Source organism: Vidua chalybeata, chromosome 3, assembly GCF_026979565.1.
Source record: "Vidua chalybeata isolate OUT-0048 chromosome 3, bVidCha1 merged haplotype, whole genome shotgun sequence".
In the NCBI taxonomy this organism is placed as follows: Eukaryota; Metazoa; Chordata; class Aves; order Passeriformes; family Viduidae; genus Vidua; species Vidua chalybeata.
This window is the reverse complement of record NC_071532.1, coordinates 12291804-12311391: the sequence shown is the minus strand read 5'-3', so window position 1 is coordinate 12311391 and position 19588 is coordinate 12291804. Positions and strand designations below refer to the sequence as shown.

General features: G+C 50.0%; 1 protein-coding gene and 1 long non-coding RNA gene across 3 annotated transcripts in view; one reads left to right on the top strand and one right to left on the bottom strand.

Moving 5' to 3' along the window:
• Nucleotides 1-19422, top strand: part of TJAP1 (tight junction associated protein 1) — a 40249-nt gene extending 20827 nt beyond the window's left edge. The window contains exons 4-13 of one of the 2 annotated variants that reach the window (XM_053938582.1): nt 2146-2240; nt 4345-4398; nt 6456-6614; nt 9660-9688; nt 10362-10523; nt 11139-11205; nt 11674-11703; nt 12895-13002; nt 13669-13752; nt 15426-19422. In XM_053938582.1, coding sequence (XP_053794557.1) covers nt 6489-6614; nt 9660-9688; nt 10362-10523; nt 11139-11205; nt 11674-11703; nt 12895-13002; nt 13669-13752; nt 15426-16742 — 1923 coding nt within the window. In that variant the 5' untranslated portion in view covers nt 2146-2240; nt 4345-4398; nt 6456-6488 and the 3' untranslated portion in view covers nt 16743-19422. The remainder of the gene's footprint in view (nt 1-2145; nt 2241-4344; nt 4399-6455; nt 6615-9659; nt 9689-10361; nt 10524-11138; nt 11206-11673; nt 11704-12894; nt 13003-13668; nt 13753-15425) is intronic. The other variant, XM_053938583.1, reaches the window with a different exon arrangement.
• Nucleotides 1480-12173, bottom strand: LOC128785771 (uncharacterized). The gene is made up of 3 exons (XR_008430024.1): nt 12123-12173; nt 11834-11950; nt 1480-1746 (listed from the first exon to the last, which is right to left on the bottom strand). It is a non-coding gene; the product is annotated as an uncharacterized LOC128785771 (long non-coding RNA).
• Nucleotides 19423-19588: the final 166 nt, after the last annotated feature.

Sequence of the window (19588 nt, the reverse complement as noted above, 5' to 3'; positions counted from 1 at the left end):
AAGCCTGCAAGTCTTCTTTACAGGGAATGTCCCTGCCTCTTTACAGGGAATGTTCAGCTGCTGCAACTACAAGCAGGTGGAAGTTGTGTGCATCTTAGAACCAGTGTTGGCTACCTCAGGCTTAAAGGGACTTGCCAAATATGAGGAAGACACTAGGTGCTTACAGATGTTGCCTTTCTTATTTCTCTTGTTCTTTCCCTTTTTGTCCAAAGCATTCCTGTTTGAACCTTCCTTTCTCTGCTAGGGCCCTCTTTCTTGTTACTGGAGATAAAGCAATGCTCATGGGTGGTGGTGTGGTTTTGTATGCATGCCAAGTGGCTGTTTATTCTGTACAGGGCCCACAGAACTGTCTTAAGCAATTCCATCTGAGATGACATCTGTTTGTGGTGTGTGGTAAAGGTTTTGCCTTTCTCAGATCATACAGAGAACAGACCTACCCTGCAAGTGGATTTTACACTGAGGGATGCTCTCTGGTAAAGTCAGCTAGAGTCAAGCTTGTGTGCTGCCTGTGCAGCTGTACTCTGTCGCTGTGTTGTGGTTAATCCCAGCTGGCAACCGAGTACCACACAGGCACTTGGCCACTCTCCCCTCTGCTCCCAAGGGTATAGGGAGGAGAACTGGAAAAAAGTAAAATCTGTGGCTTGGGATTAGAGCTGTTTAATAATTTAAATAAAGAAAAATATAGTAACAATTGTAATGGTGAGAGGGAGAGAGGAATAAAACCCAAGGAAAAACAAGGGATGCACAATGCAATTGGTCACCACCTGCTGACCAATACCCAGCCTCTTCCTGAGCAGCAGTTGGCCCTTCCCAGCAACTCCCCTCAGTTTATGTACTGAGCATGATGCCATTAAATATGGAATATTCCTTTGCTTGGTTTGAGTCAGCTGTCCTGACTGTGCTCCCTCTGAGCTTCGTCAACTGTCCTGACTATGCTTCCTCCCAGCTTCTCATGCATGCACGTTGTCACTGGCATAAGAAACTGAAAATTCCTTGAGTTAGAGTAAGCACTGCATAGTAACAGCTAAACCATGTGTATTACCAACATCATTCTCATCCCAAATCCAAACCCCATAACTGTACCAGCTACCAGAAAGAAAATTAACTCTGTCCCAGCTGTAACCAGGAGATGGTGTCCCTGTGAAGAAAGAGTTTGTGTGTGTTTTGTCAGTGTGAGCCTTGTGGCCCTTAGTAAACCATTCCAGTGAAGCTGTTACTATCAGTGACCTTAGAAATCATACTGAAACAACAGTGGGTCATAGCTAGAAGACAATAGAATTGGACATACTGCAGGTGATAGACTGGTAGAAAGAGGACTGTAAATGTTAAGGAGCATTAATGATGAGAGGTGGAAAGGATGGATAAAAAGAACTAGGAGTTTAAGTTTCCTCTTGTATTACAGTGCTAATTAAAATAGCTGAAGAGCTGCTTCCTGCTGTAGCTCCAGGCTAAAATTGAGCTTCTGCAGGGTAGTCTTAATGTGGACTTGACAGCAAGCTCCTTCAGAGAGAGACTTGTGAATAGTGTGATGAGCAGAATTAGTGCCACCTTCTATTTCTGGATATTACCTATATCCATTTCCGCTTTGGAGCACAAGGTCCATCTGTTCTGCAGAGAGTATCTGCTCCTCTCTGAACAGAGGTGTGATGAATTGAACCACCTCAGGGTTCTCACTCTGTGGTAGCAAGAGATGCTCAGGTATTGTAGATGAGGAGGCCTTTGCTGTGCTGTTCACTGCAGGGATGTCTGCAAAACAAAATTAGGTTGGTGCAGAAGAGTGGTTGGAGCAGAATGACAGTGACTGGATTCTTGATGGTGGACAGGAATGCAGGTGGGGAAGCAGGGACCCCTGGAGCTATGTAGAAAAAACAGCTGCCTTTCCAAGGTCAGTTACTGGTCTGCACCGGGCATCCTGCTTGGTGGAGAGATGGTTAAAAGACCTGTGCTTTCTGGGATACAGTGAAGACATGGAGCTTTTACAGTGGAGGCATTTTACCTGGCATTATGTAGTAGTCTGATGGTGCAGCAGTTTGCTGTTGACTTCTGCCCTGTCACCTGGCTATGGGTTGCTCTGAGCATGCCTGGTTGTTTCCATGTTTTGTGCTGATAGGTGACTGACACCAAGTTTCCTTTCTCATGTTTCAGGAGCTGTTGGCCAGATGCTGCTGAATACTGACAGGAGAAAGCTGATTCGGAGACAAACGACCAGAAATGTTTGGACACGTCGTCACTTTGGATCTGTAAGTCCTTGTTTGAGGGAAAGTTGCCTGGCAGCCCTGTGAGTTTTTAACTATCTATGGAAATTCTCAGATCATGAGGGTAGATTTCAAATCCTGGTATGTTTTCCAGGTAAGTGGGGATGAGATGGCAGGTAGCATAGTTGCTGCCTCTAGGGTAGGAAGCAGGAGAGTTCTGTTTGAGCCTGAGGAGCAGTGTGCTGAGAGACAGGGAGGCCTTTGGCATGTTCATTCTGAGCACAGCTGCAATGGAAACATGCATGGACCCATGGGTGCAGCTGTTACTGGAAACCTCTGTCTGTCTGCCATGTGGCTGGTGGTTATGCCATGATGCTGAACCAGCTTCTGCTGGGAGTTGATGGAAGGCAGATTCAAACTATGCTGGTCTGATCCTTCCTGGAGGTGCAAGCTCTCCCTCTCTTTCTCCCGTCATACTTTACAGTTTGCCCCACACAGCAGTTCCACTGTGAAGCTGTTGTGAAGCTGGTTTTCCGTGTGCTAGTTGAGACCCGACTCCAGCACTGTAGCAAGGAAAGTGGCCAGACAGCTCGTTGGGGCAGGGCCAGCACTGGGGCACCTCTTCACTTTGTTTTGGCAGAACTTGATTTTGCATGGTCCTGGTTGCCTGCTTGTTCCTTTCACCTTCAGTCTGACTCTCCCTGCGCATGTATAACTGCTCCACACCCTGCCTCCTGTCCCACTCCCAGGGCTTCATGCCACTGACATGGAAAAAGTAGCACAGCAGCAATAGTGCTTCAGGGAAAGGAAGGCTTTACTGAAGTCTCTCATGCCAGTGGCAGAGTGATGGCCACAAAGCTACTCTCTTACAGCTGACTAGCCCAGATTACCCAATTCTCTTCTTGTAGTGATGGGTACCTGTTGTGGTTTGATTTCCACTGGCAACTAAACATCACACAGCTGTTGGCTCACTTCTCACCCCTCAGTGGAATGGGGAGAGGTTTGGGAAAGAAATAAAGTTTTGTCAGTTGAGATACTGGCAGTTAAATGGGACAGAAAAGGAAGGGGTCATAGTAAAATAAGTAGAATGTACAAAACAAGGGATGCACAGTGCAATTGCTCACCACCTGCTGACCAATGCCCAGCCAATTCCTGAGCGGTGGCCCATGGCCACTTTTCCCCCTAGTTTGTATACTGAACCTGATACCATATGCTGTGGGACATCCCTTTGGACTGTAGGGATCAGCTGTCCTGGCCATGTCACCTCTCAGCTTCTTGTGCTCCTCAGCCTACTCACTGATGGGGTGAGAAGCTGAAGAATCTTTGCCTTAATGTAAACACTGCTTAGCAACATCTAAAACATCAGTGTGTTATCAACATTTTTCTCATCCGAAATCCAAAGCACAGCACTTACTAGCTACTAGGAAGAAAATTAACTCTATCCCAGACAAAACCAGTTAAATACCCCAGGCTTTGACCAGAGAGGAACGTTGTTTCTGAACTTGTTTTGTGTCTATGGTTGGCTGGATGTTTTACAGAAGCCTGTTAACAGCAAGGTAGAGTATGATATGCTGCCTGATGGCAATCAGAGAGTAGCTTGCCTTCCTCCCTTGTGGAAGTGTGGGTTATCACAGCTCTAGGCACAAATGTTTTGAATCAAATAAAAGCCTGATAATTGCCAGCTCATTTGTGGGTGAAAAGCACTCACTTAAAAGGATGAGTGAGATAATTGTTAGCATCACCAAACTTCTGTACTGAAGGCTTCACAGTTAGCATCCCCCTGCAGTGGCAGGGAAGATTACTGGGAGGGTCCCATTCTAAAGGAGGTGTGTTTAGTCCTTTCTGGGACCAATGTTGCTTTGAAGCCATTGCTTCATAAATTTTGAGTTTATGTGATTTCAGTTGCCTGAGTGCCTTCAACATTTCCTTTCCATGTCCCTTTCCGGCTCTTGCTGGGCTATGTGGCCCGGTATTTGTAAATTCATTTTCTTTACTTTCAGAAGATCTGATGTGGGTTGAGGCAGGTACCTGGAAGGAGTAGCCATCTCAGTTGTCCTTGGCTATAAATATTCCGTACGCCTTATATATTTATGGGATGAGATTTCAAGCTGTTTTGGTGGATGCTAAGCTATTTGTTTCTCTTCTTCAGGTAATCTGAGTGAGTGTCCTGGCTTCATGAGGCTTTGAATTTGAGCCCAAGCTGGTAAGTGCTTGTGTCCTTATGAACTAGAGAAATGATTGTGATTTCAGCTGGGCATATCTCATGCACATCTCCTGTCCTGGCAGAAATTGAGAGAAGAGTCCCCTAGACCACCTGTTTGATAGTGGGCCATTTACAAACCTTCTTCTGGCTTTTCTCTTTGAAAAAAGAGAAATGTCTTCCCAGCAAATCAGACCTATCTGCTTTGCTTAGAGATAAAATGAAATGTGCATTTGGTATTATGGGTGTAATTTCTCTAAAATATTAGAGATCTCTGCATGTACTTGAGTCTTTTTAGGAGAAGGGACTTTGGGGGAATGACTGCAGCAAGGGGAAGTTCCCAGCATTCTGATGGGGGAGATTTACAGGTTAGTCCTAGGAAGGTGTTTGTGTTTGTGGAAAGGTGTGAGAAACTTCTGTGAAGTCGTGTTTATAGCAGAGTGCAGGATGGTTTGCAAATGTACCTGTGAAGTGTAAAGCCTGTTATGGCTTGGGACTGCTCTGTGCTTGGTGCAGACACCTCCCACTTGCCTTCCTCTCAGAGGACTCAGTCTGGGTGTCAAAAGAGGCAGCTACATAAGAATTGGAGAGAATTCTCGAGCATAAAAATTGGAGAGAATTCTCAAGGCTCCATTTAGACTCTTTACCATGTAAAACGCCACTGCCCAACACACAAAGCAAGTGAAATGTGCTGGGTCATGGGCCCTGTGGTAGCCATCGACTGCAGATATGTAAAAGGGAGTTGTGTGGCCCTGCTTGTAGAAGTGGGGAGGGAGTGTGATCTGAGTGGATCGTGCACTTTGAAGGGCTGCAGGTCAGGTGCTGAGGATTGCAGAGATGCTAGGTTTGCTGAGTGTAAGGGTCCTGCAAGGGGAATGAGAATTGGGCACTTACTCCAAATATAGGACAACAATGAATGATGCACATGTTGTCACTGAGGAAAGTCTGGTACTGGGCTCTGCAGCACCTGTTTGATAGCTCTGAGACTTCTTGTCTTGTGGACTACAGGGTGGTTGACATTTTGGCTGCTTGTGGGGAAGTCTACCTGCCCTCAACTGTAAACCTAGAAGATAGAAAGGAAGGTGTTTCTTCATGTATACAAGATAGCTGCTTTTTTTCTACCCTATTTTTTGCTCTTGTACTGTTCCTGCAGCAGGAAGAATCCCAGCATAGCTAGGGTGAAGGAATTAATCTTTCCACTATTGGTACACCTGCACGTCTACATACTGTGCGCTTATTCCCTCTAGGGGTGGTGAGGCACTGCCTGGAGAGGTTGTGAACTCCTCATCCCTGGAGGTTTGAGGCTGGATGGGGCTCTGAACAACCTGGTCTAGTGGAAGGTGTCCCTACCCATGGCAGGGGGGTTGGAATGAGATGATCTTTAAGGTCCCTTCCAACCCAAACTATTCTGTGATTCTGTGTTGCAAAATCTGGCCTTAAGTACCAAGGGGTCAAAACCATTACTCCCTAATTTGATGCCACCTGTGACTTGGGGGTTGTCTTTGTCTTTTCTGCCAGAGTAATCAATTCTCCTTCTAACAATCTCCTGTGGTCTGCTGCACTGGTCCCAGTGTAAGCCAAAAAAATCTGGGCTCTTTAATGGCTGAAGTCTCCTCCCACATAGTCCCTGCTGACAGTGACGGGACGTGATCAATAACTCCTGCTCCAGATGTCATTGCTGCCTGTAAGGCTTGCAGTTTCCATATTGAGAAAGGCCTTTCCTAAAGAGCCTAATCAATATGCTGCTGTGAGGTCTGTTCTCATTTGCTATATATAATCTGGACACACAACTACGTGAGTAAGCGTGTGTAGAGGGGGGAGAGGATGTGCCAGCCCTCTGCTCTCACTAGCTGGGAGAAGGACACAGCTGCCTCTTACTTTGCTCCCTCTCCTGCGGCTGCTGCTCAAGGCTTGTGGCTACATCCTATACCTGCTCTATTAGCACTCTGCATGGGGACCTGCTCTGGGACTCCAGGGGAGCCAAATTCCTGCTGGGTCACTTCTAGGGTTCGATGGAGCAGCCGTGACTCTCTCTTCTGTGCACTTTCTGCTGTTGGTAGGTAACCCGCTTTCGGAGCCACGCAGGTGGGAGGATGTCGAGTGCAGCCCCGTCAAAGAAGCCTTACCGCAAGGCGCCCCCGCAGCATCGGGAAATCCGACATGAGGTGCCCATCATTCGTGACGACCAGGATGGAGTGATCTTGGCTGAGCAGAGTCAGGTAACAACTTGCCGGGTGACAAAGGGCTTAACACCATTGCACCAGCAAATAGGGTTTAGTTACACCGAGGCAGGCCAGCTCGAGCAGGCAGAGGGGTTTGAGGTTTGCAACCTGAACTTCTCCTCATCGTGGTCCCTGGAGTCCAGCAGTGAGAAGGAAGTGGCAGGGTGCAGAGCAGAGTTGAACGTCAAGAGCCAGACTGTCTCTCCAGCACTTCAGCGTGGTGGGAAGATGGGGCAGCGAAGTGGGAAGCGGTGCCCGAACCGCAGTCGTGGACACCGCAGCAAATTTGTGAGCCGTAGCATGGAGACAGTTCTGGTGTCTGGAGATGAAAGACACCATCCCACTTGCTCTTTCAAGAGCAGAAGCCTGGAACGCTCACTTATATTTAAAGAGCCTCCTGAAGTCCTGACACCGAGGAAGTTTCGTGTCTCCTCTACGCACCTGCCTCTCAAAGGGATCCTGAAGCAGACCAACATGACTGGCTCATGCCCTGAGAGCTTATGCAAGTCCCGCTCAGTAGAGACACTTTGCCATGGCCGTGGCTCACGCAAATACAGTGATCCTCAGCTCTGCCTCAGCCCTAGGGAGAAGCGCTCCCTGGAGCAAAGCAGCAGCAGGGCCGCTGACTCTGTCAAGCGCAGGGAGAAGATCACAGAGGAAAAACTGCAGTTCTCCAAATTCCTGGATGAGATTACCCAGCGGGTGCTGAGTCCCAACCGCTTGAGCTCACAGGGGGAGACCAGGGGAGCAGAACAAGGCCAGAACTCTCCCCTTTTCCCTAGAAGCTCCATGCAAGAAGGCCAAGGGGAAGGTCACCTAAAAGGGGTCAAAACCAAGCATGCAACTGAAAGATCCCCCTGCCCAAGCAGAAGAAAAGCAGAAAAGAAAAGTGAGGGGCTGGGAATGGCTTCGGGCCAGAGAAAGTATGCTGAGGAAGCTGAGAGAGTTTCCAGACTAAGAAAGAAACCTGTCCTTGGGAGGAAGGACAGTAAGGGAAAACTCCTTTCCTTGGAGAGAAGGGTAGTAGATGTGTGTCAGTATGAGCTGCAGCAGCTGGCAGACCTGGGGGCAGGGACATCCTCTGGGCAGCAGCATTCACTGTCTTCATGGAAAAGCAGTGCAGAGGGCAGAAGGGATGAAAGCAGTCCCTGTTCACAGCTATTACAGCCACACCATCAGTGTGTTAAGCTTGGGCAGAAGCGTACAGTGGAGCCGAACTATCCAGAGAAAGGATCCTGCTCCACTCCAACATGCTGGAGTCGGGAGGAGGGGCCTACCCCATCTAGATCCTCCCCTTCCTTCAACCTGGCACTAAACAAGGTAGGTGCCAGGGTCACCGACTTGCAGGCAGGGTTCTCACAAAGGCCAAACCCTTACCTGGATCTCATCTAGTCTGTAATGTCAGGGCCAGAGACTGAGAGCAGGCCCCCAGACCTCATGTTGTGGGTGCTTAATCGCCAGAAGTTGGCTCTCTTGTGGGTGCTAGAGGTTGGGTATATCTTCTTGGGAGTAACCAGCTTCCCTTTGGCCCCAGGAGTTAAGGAAGGTAGAAACTGGTGCTGTTCTCCCCACTGCAGGCTTCCCAGGTGTTTGCTGGTTGGAGGCCCTTCAGGCTGCTGAGTAGTAGGTGTGTGCAGGAGGCAGGCAGCTCCCTTGTCAGGAAGTGCTGGGATATTCCTAGTGCTTTGTGTGTGCCCTGTGCCTGGCTGCCTCAGGGTACTTGATCTTTGTATGATGGCTGTTTCAGGTACTTTTAAGCTTTCTCCTCTTTTCTCTAGCCCGCTTTGCAGTAATGGCATTATCTTGTATTGATAAGAATCACATTATCCCCTTTGCCTGGTCACTATCATCTGCTGTTTGTGTATTTGTGGGGGCAAGGGAGGCAGTTGCTAGATAATTCTGTGTGAATTAACTGATTGCCAAGTGGAGTCAGGAGGTAAGAAAATAATGGATTGATACTTTGCTCTCAGGAAGAGGAGGGTGTATGCAGGTGTTAAAGACCATTCTTTTAAAGTGTGAATTAATTAAGAAAGAAGCCCCATGATGTCTTAAGGCCAGAACTGGGATAGTGTATCTTATGGAATTGTTAGCAGCTCAACAGCCTCGCTCTTGGCTGTGTGACATGGTCTCTCAGCCCAGAGCTGACTGTGACACTTAACAGACTATCTGAAGTGTGGCTGCGCTTGGGTTTGTGAAGTGCTCTTGGTATCAAGCACCAAAAATAATCTATGGGCAGTTTGGACTTTGTGATAATGATCAGAGTCTTGGCTTTCACAAAAAAAAGTTGTTTCTGGTGCTAATTAAATATCTCCCAACCATCCTGGCAGGCAGCAGCCATCTCATGGGTTAGCACAGAGAGTTCAGAATAGCTGAGCTGTGTGCTCTTGTCACTGCTCTCTGTCTCCTTGTTCTGCAGGGCTCTGCTCCAGCTATCTCTTGGGGATCTTGCCCATAATGTTATATTTTACAGGCTTTCCTGACCTTTAGTGTTTCTTTTGCTATCCTAGAATAGTTACAGTGGCTGGTTTCAGGTCTGCAGAAAGAAACCTTTTTTTGCAGCACAATCTGGGTCATATAATTGGTAGCCATATTTTTCAGCTCCCAAATGATTCTCGCTCGTGATTTTTGTGCGGCTTCAGGGGCTGCACAAGTGATTGCTGTGGTGACTAGTGAATCCTGTGTATGCTGGCCTGTGAGATTCCTGTTGCCCACCAGCTGTGGATGTGGAGGAAGGTGAAGGACCTGCTAAGGTAGTGGTGTTACCAAAGAGATGCTGAGATTGCACTGTGGGAGGGTAAAATTACCTAACTTGAGTGGTGGTTTCTAGTCTTCTACCCTGAACCAGAACACACAGTGTGTTTTGGTATCAGACAGCTAAGCAGTGTGTACAAATCCTTGTAGTTCTAAGCTTGCCTAGTAGCAGGGGAGCAGGGGAGGAAGAGTCACAGCTAGGGTCTAGCAACCAAGACTGCCTTTTAGGACAGTGTGAGAGACCAACTCCTCTTCTAAAAGAATCTCACAGCTGTTTTCTTCCTTGTGCAGGAACCCTTGACGGATGCAGAAAGGATGAAGTAAGTGTCCTGCTCCCCCTTTATGCCCCTGTCATACTGCAACTGTGTGGGTGCTGATTCCTCACATCCTGCTTGTGCCACCTGCACAGTGAAGGTGACTGGCCCTGCAGGCTCCTCTCAGATCTTCAATCTTCTTGGGGCCGTGTGGGCAGAGCTTTGGTCTTTGCCTTGCCAACCTGTGCCTTGCATGTCCCTCCCGCTGGAGGAGGAGGGAACATGGATCTCCAGTGCAGGTGCAGGCAGAGGAGTTGATGGGTGTGAAAGAAAGTAGATGAAGTCTTTAACAGAGATGGAGAGAGGATTTTTCCCTTCTATTCATCCAGCCAGGACTGGGATAAATTATTGATTGGTTTTCATTCATCAGTGAGGGACACTTGAGCTGTGCAGCTCATCTGTCTTTATGCAAGCACTGTAACCTGAGAGGGAGCTGGGAACCATGGCTGGCCAGCTGGCATGTACTTCTTTGCCCCTGCTCTAAGAGTGTTTGTCTGTCTGTCCTGACAGAGATGTACCTCTTGCTTCATGCATTGGAGTCTCCTGAGCATTCAGTTCCCAACTTCCTGAGGCCCCTGTGAGGGCTCTTTGGCCCTAGTGCAGGGCAGTGGGGTGGGGGTGAGGGTGTGGAATACTTCTTGTGCACTCAGTGGTACCTTGCTCCTGGTTCCTGCCCCAGGCTACTGCAGCATGAGAATGAGGAGCTTCGTCGACGGCTGACATACGTGACTAACAAAATGGAGGCAATGGAGAGGGAACTGGAGTCAGGTCAGGACTACCTTGAGATGGAACTGGGCCAGAACCGTGAGGAGCTGGAGAAGTTCAAGGACAAATTCCGTAGGTATGACAAAGAAAATGAGAGAGGTAGAGTTAGAAAGATCCCTCACACCAAAGGCTCCCTCAGCTGGTGTGAGCAGGTTGTGCCCTGTTGTGGAAATCAAAGGTGTGCTGCATCCTTGAAAAGGTGCACCTCCAGACTCTAGGGGAGATAAAGGCTCTGCAGCCATTATTTCTTCCCAGGTACAGTGTAGGAATGCTGCCAGCATAAAAGACTGATGACAGGGAATTCTTCATCTGTTGGATGTAAGCATGTGTGCAAAAAGAGCCACTGGTGGCTGCAAGAAAATACATCCTTGCTTTACCTGAAAAGTACCTTAGTTAAAAATCAGTGCCAGTCACTGGTAATGTGATTAGATGTGACATAGCTCAGAGGAGTCCTCCAAAGTCATCTACATCCCATCCTGCAGGATCCTTTCACCCTGCCAGCCTCATCTTGCCTCCAGTAACTTGGGGTCTGAAAGCCATCATGTGTCAGAGGTGAGGCATGGTTAATATGCTGGTTGTCTTAGTAGCAGTCTTTCTGAGTTCTGGAGTTGGTGGTTTTCTTGGCACCTATGAAGCCAACTTGAATAGGTGCCTAAGATCCATTCCCAAGCATACAAACTTGTTTCTATAGGTTGCAGAACAGCTACACTGCTTCCCAGAGAACCAACCAAGACCTGGAAGAGAAGCTGCATGCCCTGGTGAGTGCCCTATTCAGTCACTAGAGAGATGAGGTGGAAGAGACCAATGTGTGTTAGGAGCAGATGGGGGAAGGGGCCCTGTCTTTACGCAGCAGATGTGGCAGTGAGTGAGGGGTGAGATTCTGGCCATGATCATCTACTCCCCATTCTGGCTGGTATCATGAGTGGTTTTCTTGATTTACTGAGCCCGTACTTGGTCATGCATGAGAGCTTTGGTTCCTCACAACATAATTGCATGGTGTTCCGTCATGTTGCTTCAGTCCCTCTCAAAGTGCCAGGGATGTGTCAGCTAGTCTTGGGGTGGTCATCCTGGGAGGACGGGGCAGTCAGAGCAGAGCCAATGTGCGTGTATGTCTGTTGTGTGCATTCATAACACTCATGGCTGTTTCTTTTCTCTCCCTCCCCCTCTCTTTCTCTTTCTCCTCCCCACGCTGCCGCTGGCACACTCTGGGCGCACTCACCTCTCAGGCCTCTCTCAGCCAAAGCTGGATTTTTGCAGTTGCGTCTTTTCGTTTGTGTGTTTTTCCTTTTTCCTCTTTACGTGTCTCAGCCTGTTTGTCTCATTGTCAATCCCACATACACCATCTCAGATGGAGGGGCCCCAGCCCTCGTCCAGCCAAGGGCTCACCTGGTATCCAGCAGCTGCCCGCAGATGCAGCAGGTCCTAGCTTGCAGGGCTTCATCTTAAGAGTGTTTGACTCTGAGCCAGCTGGAGCATGACATGTTGGGAAGTGGTGCCCATAAGCTGCAACACAGCATAAGGTGTGGATGGCTGTGAGCCTTGTTTGCTCCCTTTCCTTCCCCTTCTGAGCTGTGAGCAGGCAAGTCAAATAGCTGAGGTGCTGATTGCCTCTGTGTAGCCCAGGATGAATTTTTTTGGTTCTAGAACTTGAATTTCTTGGGTTAATATTCACTACCAATTATTCATTATGCTGGTCCTGAAGAGACTGCATACTGGTGAAGTACTGGCTCCCCTATCCACTTGCCTGTTGCTGTGCTCTACCTGTGATGCACAGCTGGCCCTGCTGGTCACAGCCTCACAATACCCTTGGGCAGTTTGGAAGAACTTCTTGAGACAGCGACAGCTTGGTTGTTCTGAGCTGCTGTCCCTGTACCTGAACTGTTAGAGAGTTTGAAGAGGCAAGGTTGCCTTCTTTACAGAGGACATTAGCTGAATTTCAAATGAAGCGACAGGTCCTTTTATTTACTAGAGCAAGGCTTAAACTCTTGCAAGATGGTGCCTTCCCCCTTTTGTCCATTCAGTATTGACTGCTATTTTCAAGCAGTATTCTTGTTTCGGTTTCCCCAGGAAGGAGGGTGAGTATCACAATCTCAGAGGTCTTTGCTATCAGTGGCAGATTGGGATTGATCGCTCAAGACCACTAGCTTTTTGTGAGGCACCATGGGAACCAGGGGCAGAGAGGAAACATGCTGGTGCTGCAAGAAGAGATACTGCATCAAGGAGGTTCAGACTCAACCTGTTGTCTCTGTAGCTAGCAGAGTGGCTGGTCCCATTTGGCTTTTGGAATCACCTTCCTTTGAAGAGGGTTGTGTCCCTTGTCTGTCTGTCTGTCTAGAAGTTTTTTGTATCCCAGCTGAACATGTCATTGTGCTATGCTTGGGCTGAGGTGGGTGATAAAGCCAGGTTCTGTGCTTGAGAGTTTTAAACCTGGTATTCTTGCATCCCAGATTAAAAAGGCAGAAATGGACCGCAAGACACTGGACTGGGAGATTGTAGAGCTCACTAATAAATTGCTTGATGCCAAAACCACCATCAATAAGCTGGAGGAACTCAATGTAAGTGTCAGTCTGCAAATGCCTGTGAAAGTGTGTGAGGTGTGGGCTTTTCCTTTTGTTCAAAGTCATTAGTGTAAAGGTGCACATGAATGACTCCAGTGTGTATGGAAGTGCAGGATAACAGGGACAGACAAATAGAAGAGGGTCTGAGGGGTTGAACAGGGAAGAACGGATCTTCAAGTTTGATGTATTTGCTCTTTTAAGCTTAGGGTTTGAGTTGAGTCTGGGCTGTACCTAAGGAGGGGTCATTCACTCCAGAGCTAGGAGGGAGCCTTTTCTACACCATTAATATAGAAGTTCCTGGATCCAGTGCTTGACTCTATTAACTGCTCTCAACTCCTTGCAGTCTGTCTGCATCATGAGATATAGCTGAGCTGTGGGATGGGAGAGAAAAGGTGGGATTTTTGGGGATGGTTAAAATCCCCAGAGGGAGTGGGGCTTGATACACTGACAGTGGATATGCAAGGAACAAGGACTCGAGTTGAAAGGTACACTGTGACTGAGTTTTAAGAAAATACATAAAAGTACGGGGAGGAGGGAATGGCAGTGCCCTCATGAACGATTCATCAGATGGCTCTTCTGGCTTCTGTTCAAGCAGTATCTGGTCAGTTGGGTAAGAGTTTGAGCAAGTCTGACAGTGTTGCACACCTGTGCCCTCTCTTGCAGGAACGCTATCGACAGGACTGTAACCTCGCAGTACAGCTGCTCAAGTGTAACAAGTCTCACTTCAGGAACCACAAGTTTGCTGATGTGAGTAGTAATCCTGCTGAGATGGGGAAGAAGGGCTCATGGGCTTTGACTGCATTTTGCTTTCTCCACCTTTCTCCACAGAGCTGCTGGCCTCTCATCCTTTAGTCTCAGAGGTAGGGGGAGGTTCCTGTTCCCACTCCCACTGAGAAGGCAGCACAGAGCTTCTGCCAGCTCCCCTTTCATGACAGCTTCATTTCACAGTTCAGCCAGGAGCTGTTATAAAAAGCACAATAACCTTGAACTTGATAGTCTCCTGGGTGCATGCTGGTAGCTGGCAGGAGGACAGACCTCTCTCTACTCTGCTCCATCCTTTTTCCTTCCTCACCTGGCCACATGGAAGGGCCATACTGCCTCATAAGAAGCAGCAGTAGTCTGACCTGATGTCACTCTGAGGAGAAATGTGTGAGGCAGCATTTAGGGTTTTCTAGACCTTCTGAGCAGGAGAAGCTGGTACCAACTCACTGCCCCTTATGGGGAGGGATGAGGGTGGGGGCAGTTCAGCTCATCCTGCTCTCATCTTCTTTCACATTAGTAGTATCAATTCTTTAGTTGAAAGTATTCTCCAGGCCCTTAGCCCAGCTCTCTCTTCGCCATACCTCTAGTCTCTCTCCCTTCTTGTGTTCATCTCAGCAAAACTACATGCTTGTCTAAGTTTTAACTTAGCAGGTGACCACTATGTCACCCTCCCCCATTATGTCTCAAATTAGCACTCTTGAGGTCAGTGTATCAGTTACTGCTGGGGTAACCTTGACCTTTCTCCCAGCTGTCCCCCCTCTCTGGAGCTTTGAATTCTGCCCCCCAGAGCACTGTGTTCCACATGGCTGCCACTGGAGGGAGTTTGGTTCTGAGCAGCTACGCAGACAGCCTGCCTCACAGCCAGTTGTTGTTACGCAGTGTGCCCTGCGTGCCCAGATGTGGGTGCAGTTTCCTTCTGGCTGTGATGGGACAGACTTCGCTGTGCCACTGGGTGGCTTGGGGACCTCTGCTCTCCACTTCATACTTCACTTGCCTGTGGTGACCCAGGTGAGGGCAGCTTGGCAGGGTAATGGGGAGAGCAGTAGTGCCCATTTGCAGGACTAGGGGTAATGCTTTACCCCCTGGTGAGACCCCAGTCCAACAACTTTGGTCATAAGCCCTATGTTTGTCTCTCTGAAATGGATAGAGTGAGGAAGCGGGTGATGTGTTGGAGTTGGTAGGAACACAGGAAGGCATCGATCCTGGTCTGTGGGCAGGCTGCCAAGGCAGCATGGCTGCAATTATGCATTCAGGGAGCACTGTGGATCTCAGCAGTGGGGGCTATAGAGTCACTTCAGTGCAACCACCAGCTGATTTTCCACAGATCAATAGACCCCTTCCTAGCATGTGCTGGCTGGGCCTTATCTCTGTGCTCACAGGCATGTGGGACTGAGCCCATGTGCTGTCTTTACCTGCATGGGGCCTGTGAACCATGGCCTAGAAGCATGACTGCTATGACTGCTAGAGAGCCTTGTTAGTCACTCATGGGGCAGTTTTGCTTTGAAAAAAGATACCCTTCTGAAAGCAAGGTAGGTGAATGTTAGGGTCAAGATAATGACTACAAAATACACATGTAGGTTGGTTGGAAAAAGCAGATTTCATGAAACTAAATTGCTTGTGTGGCTGCCCCCTTTTAATGTCCTTTTCCTTCTCCCTAGCTTCCCTATGAGCTGCAGGACATGGTGAATAAGCATTTGCACAGCACACAAGAGTCTGCAGGCCCTGGCCAAGAGGTGGCCCACACCCTGGCTCCATCTGATGTTGTGCCCACCTCAGTTATCGCCAGAGTCTTGGAGAAACCAGAATCTCTGGTACTGAATTCAGCCAAGTCTAGCAGTGGCAGCTGTCCCATGGCTGAGGATGTCTTTGTGCATGTGGACATGAGCGGAGCCCTTCCTGATGCCTGCAACAGTGCAGGGCAGATGGGGAAGGAGGGTGGAGATGCAGGGAAACAGCAGAATGGTGGCTGCAAGCCACAGAGTAGTGTGGAAGGTGTTCCTGAGGAGGTGCCTGCCTTTGAGAAGCTAAGCCCATACCCTACGCCCTCACCTCCCCATCCTATGTACCCAGGGCGCAAAGTGATTGAGTTCTCTGAGGACAAGGTAAGGATCCCAAAGAACAGCCCCCTGCCCAACTGTACGTATGCTACGCGCCAGGCCATTTCCCTCAGCCTGGTGCAGAGCGAAGATGAGAGCTGTGACAGGCACCGGACACTCCCCAGCAGCCCTGCTTCAGAAGGGCACCGTTCAGCCTCCAGCTGTTCCTGTCAGCAGTCCCCCAAAGCAGCCAGGGCTCACGGCTCTTCCCAGAGCAGCCCATTCAGCAGCCCTCCCCAAATCCCGAGCGCCTTTGCCAGCTCTGCCAGCTCTGAGGAGGACCTGCTGGCTAACTGGCAGCGTATGTTTGTGGATAAGGCACCCCCCACCTCAGAGCGAGTGCTGATGAACCGCACGGCTTTCAGCCGTGATACAGCCCCTGAGCTCCAGAAGAGGTTCAGCCGCTCCATGCAGGAGCTGGGTAGGGCAGCCTCAGCTTACTCGGATGGTGAGGAGTCTGCACAGAGCTGCAGCTGGACCGTGAGCCGGGACTCAAGCGTGGACACAGACAGCACCGAGTCCAGAGCCCGCAGGAGCCATTTCTCCTCAGACTATGGTACAGATTTCTCCCAGGATGAAGCTCAGAAGCTGTTGCTTGAAAGTGGTGGAGGCACTGCTGAGCCTGAAAGCCCCTCACCAGAGAAGCACAAGGACTATGTAGACCTTGGCTTGCCTGAGAGCCCAGCTGAGGAGAGAGAAATGCTGCTCCAGGGAAACAGGGAGAGCAGCCAAGGAGGTGTCCAAGAGGAAAGCGGAGAAGGCAGGGTCAAGCCTCCTTTCAGTCGGCCGCACCGCAGCCCCAAGAGGATGGGGGTGCACCACTTACATCGCAAAGACAGTCTAACACAAGCCCAGGAACAGGGCAACCTTCTCAGCTGAGGCAGAGCAAGAAGCAGCCACGCTTAGCGGAACTGTGGGGTACCCCCATCAGTCCACCTGAGGGAGAAGCCTCCCTTAGTACCCTCCTCCCAGGGGAAATCTCTGAGATTTTATATTTATTCTCTTCTTTTGCTACCTGGAAGAGCTGGGATCTCCCTTCCCTGGCACCTCAGACCCTCAGTACAAGCACACACAGTGTGCAGAAGCACACCCACTGCCCTGACACACTCGCAGTTCTCTTCACAGCCTCACACTGGTGCCTGTACCAGAGCTAGTTCTTGGTACCCCTTGTCCTGGTGCCTGTGCCTCTTTTTGCTCTCATCCCCCTTCCCACTCAGGTACCTGAGGCCCTGGGTGCTCTCGTGTTGCTTCCCTGCAGCTGCTCTGCTCTCTTTTAACTTGTGCCAACAGGGCAGAGTGCCTGTGTGGTGGTGTCTGATTCCCTGGGAGCCCCAGCGGCTGTGAGTGGGGCACAAGGACTCTCCCAGCAGATGGCTGTGTGCCGTGGGGATGAGCTGGGATTGCTGGTGTCTCATTTTCCTCCTGGGTTTTGTTTTCCCCAGCCACCACTGGGTGGGTCTCCAGAATCTGCCTCTGCAGGTCGCTGTCATGTGTCTCCAGGGCTGGGCTCAGCACCTGGACCCCACTGAAGCAGTGCACAGGGGCTGGTGCTGTGGTGTGGGGCAAGGCTGCTGCCTGCTGAGGTGGTTCGGGGAGGCAGTGCCTGGTGGGCGCTGGGGTTTGTATTTGTGTGTCTCCTCCCTCACACCTCTTCCCCTGTTCTCTGTGCTGTTGTTTTGTTTGAACGGTGCTGATGCTTTGCTCTTGGGTGGGCTTCTTTCTTCTTTCCAAGCCTTTGGTTTTGGGGTGTATTGTTTTTTTCTTTCCCCCACCACACATAAATAGACACAGCTGTTGGCAGCCGGTCTGATGCCTGCACTGAGGGTGTGTTGAGGAGTCTCAGCTATCAGAGCTGCGCTTCCCTCTGATCCTGGCCTCCAGCCTGCAGAAACCCCTCCAGATTTAAGAACAAGGTTTTGCCCCAGGCAAGCAAGGCGTGAAGGATGCTACTGGGCTTTTCTGGGAAGGGCTTGGTGCAGGGCCAACAGGGATGCGAGGGCAGCGTGCTGAGGAGCTGCTCCCTGCAGATGCACTACCTCATGGCTCGGCAGCAGCCCTTCATCAGGGTCTCCTTGCACGCCCCCTTCTCTGGGGGGGCTTCAGGCTCTGGTGCCTCTCTGGGGCCTCCCTTCCTGGGTAGGGCTCTCTGCGTGTTTTTCCTAGAGTAGTGTGATATTGTGTGACTTTTCTTCTCAGTCTTGTGTGCTCAGTGTCTTGTTGTGGGGGAGGGAAGGGGAGAGGTCTGTAGATGTAGGTATTTTTTTGAGGGCTTACAAAGCCCAGGCCTTCTGTTTTAATTTTGTCCTGTGCTCTTGTCTGTCTGGTGTTTCTTGGCTTCCATGGGAGTGCAGGGCAGAGAACAGCCCAGTTCCCTTCACCATACCCCCTTCAAACCCTGCCCTCAGCCTGCTGTCTGGTTTTTGAGTTGGGTTTGTGTTGTCCTCCCACCCTACATCATGCAGGCTCTTCATTGGGCTGGAGGAGCGCATCCTTCTCTCGAGGAGGGAGTATCTGTTCATTCATATGCTTACATCAAGATTTGCAGCCAAGAGCTGTCTGGGGGGCCTGCTCCCCTCCCCAAACCCCTGTCTCTGTAAAGGGCTTGCAGCTTGTAGCTGGGGCCAGCCAGGGCTTCAGCTTGAGCCTGGAGGCTCCATGGCCAATGAAGGGGAGCTGCAGGCCTCTCTGGCAAGCTGTGTAGGTTGTTTTATGGACCCTGGGCAGAGCTGCTGCCTACACACTCACCTTGTTTCCCACCTGGAACAGTTGTAGAGTTGGATACCACCCTCTGGTGGGGAGGTGGGACTCAGTATTTCACTGCAGTGTTTTGCTGTGCAGACAGGCTGAGAATGGGAGCCTCCTCTGAGCCTGCAGAGTGTTTATCTCCCCTGTTCCAGCTGTGGAGGGGCGGGGGGTTGTCCTTGTGTTTGCTGCCATCAGCCACTCCACTGCTGCATTTCTTTTGTTCTTCTGCAGCACTGCTGAGGGTTTGCATCTGCAGCAGCTGCCAGACCCTGCCTCACAGATGTCACCTGGGGTTGGCTGCTCACTGAGTGAGCTGCTCTGGCTCTGAGGCTGCTGGTGGCCTGCAGTGGGGGTGGCATTGCCCCCCAGGGCTCAGCCCATCTCCCCTGAATCCTGGCATGCTGGTCAGTGGACAAAACTCTTTTGCTGAGGCAGCTGGTGCTGATGATATTGAACAGAGCTGGCTTCGTTCTGCTTTTGGTCAAGGTAGACTGAAAAGCAAAACAATGAAGTGGAGGGGTGGCAAAGGTATGCCCACCACCTCACTAGACACTTGTGCTTTGCAGCATTAGGATGCTGGCAGAGGTTGAGGGGGAGTGGTGGCCTCGAGCAGCAGCAGAGCCCTGTCTTGCCCTGTGGGCATCGTGTTCTGTGCACTCCTGCCCACCTCTAGCAGTATTGGCTCTGGGGCCTTGAGCCCATCCGAGTTCCAGTGTCCCAACTCCAGACTGTTAATCTGTAACTAATGTGGTTTTTTCTGAGATTTTCAAACTGATGTATATTTTAAGACCAGAAATAAACTATTTTAAAAGTAGATTACAATGGCTGTATTGTACTTGATACTGAGTAAGACCTGGACTGGAATGATCCTGAGCATGTGATGGTGTAGAACTAGCTACTCAGTGTCCCAAGTTTTTTGAACTGTGTGTGCCACCCATTGTCTCATCCAAGGAGAGCAATCCTGTGACCTGTAAGCTGGT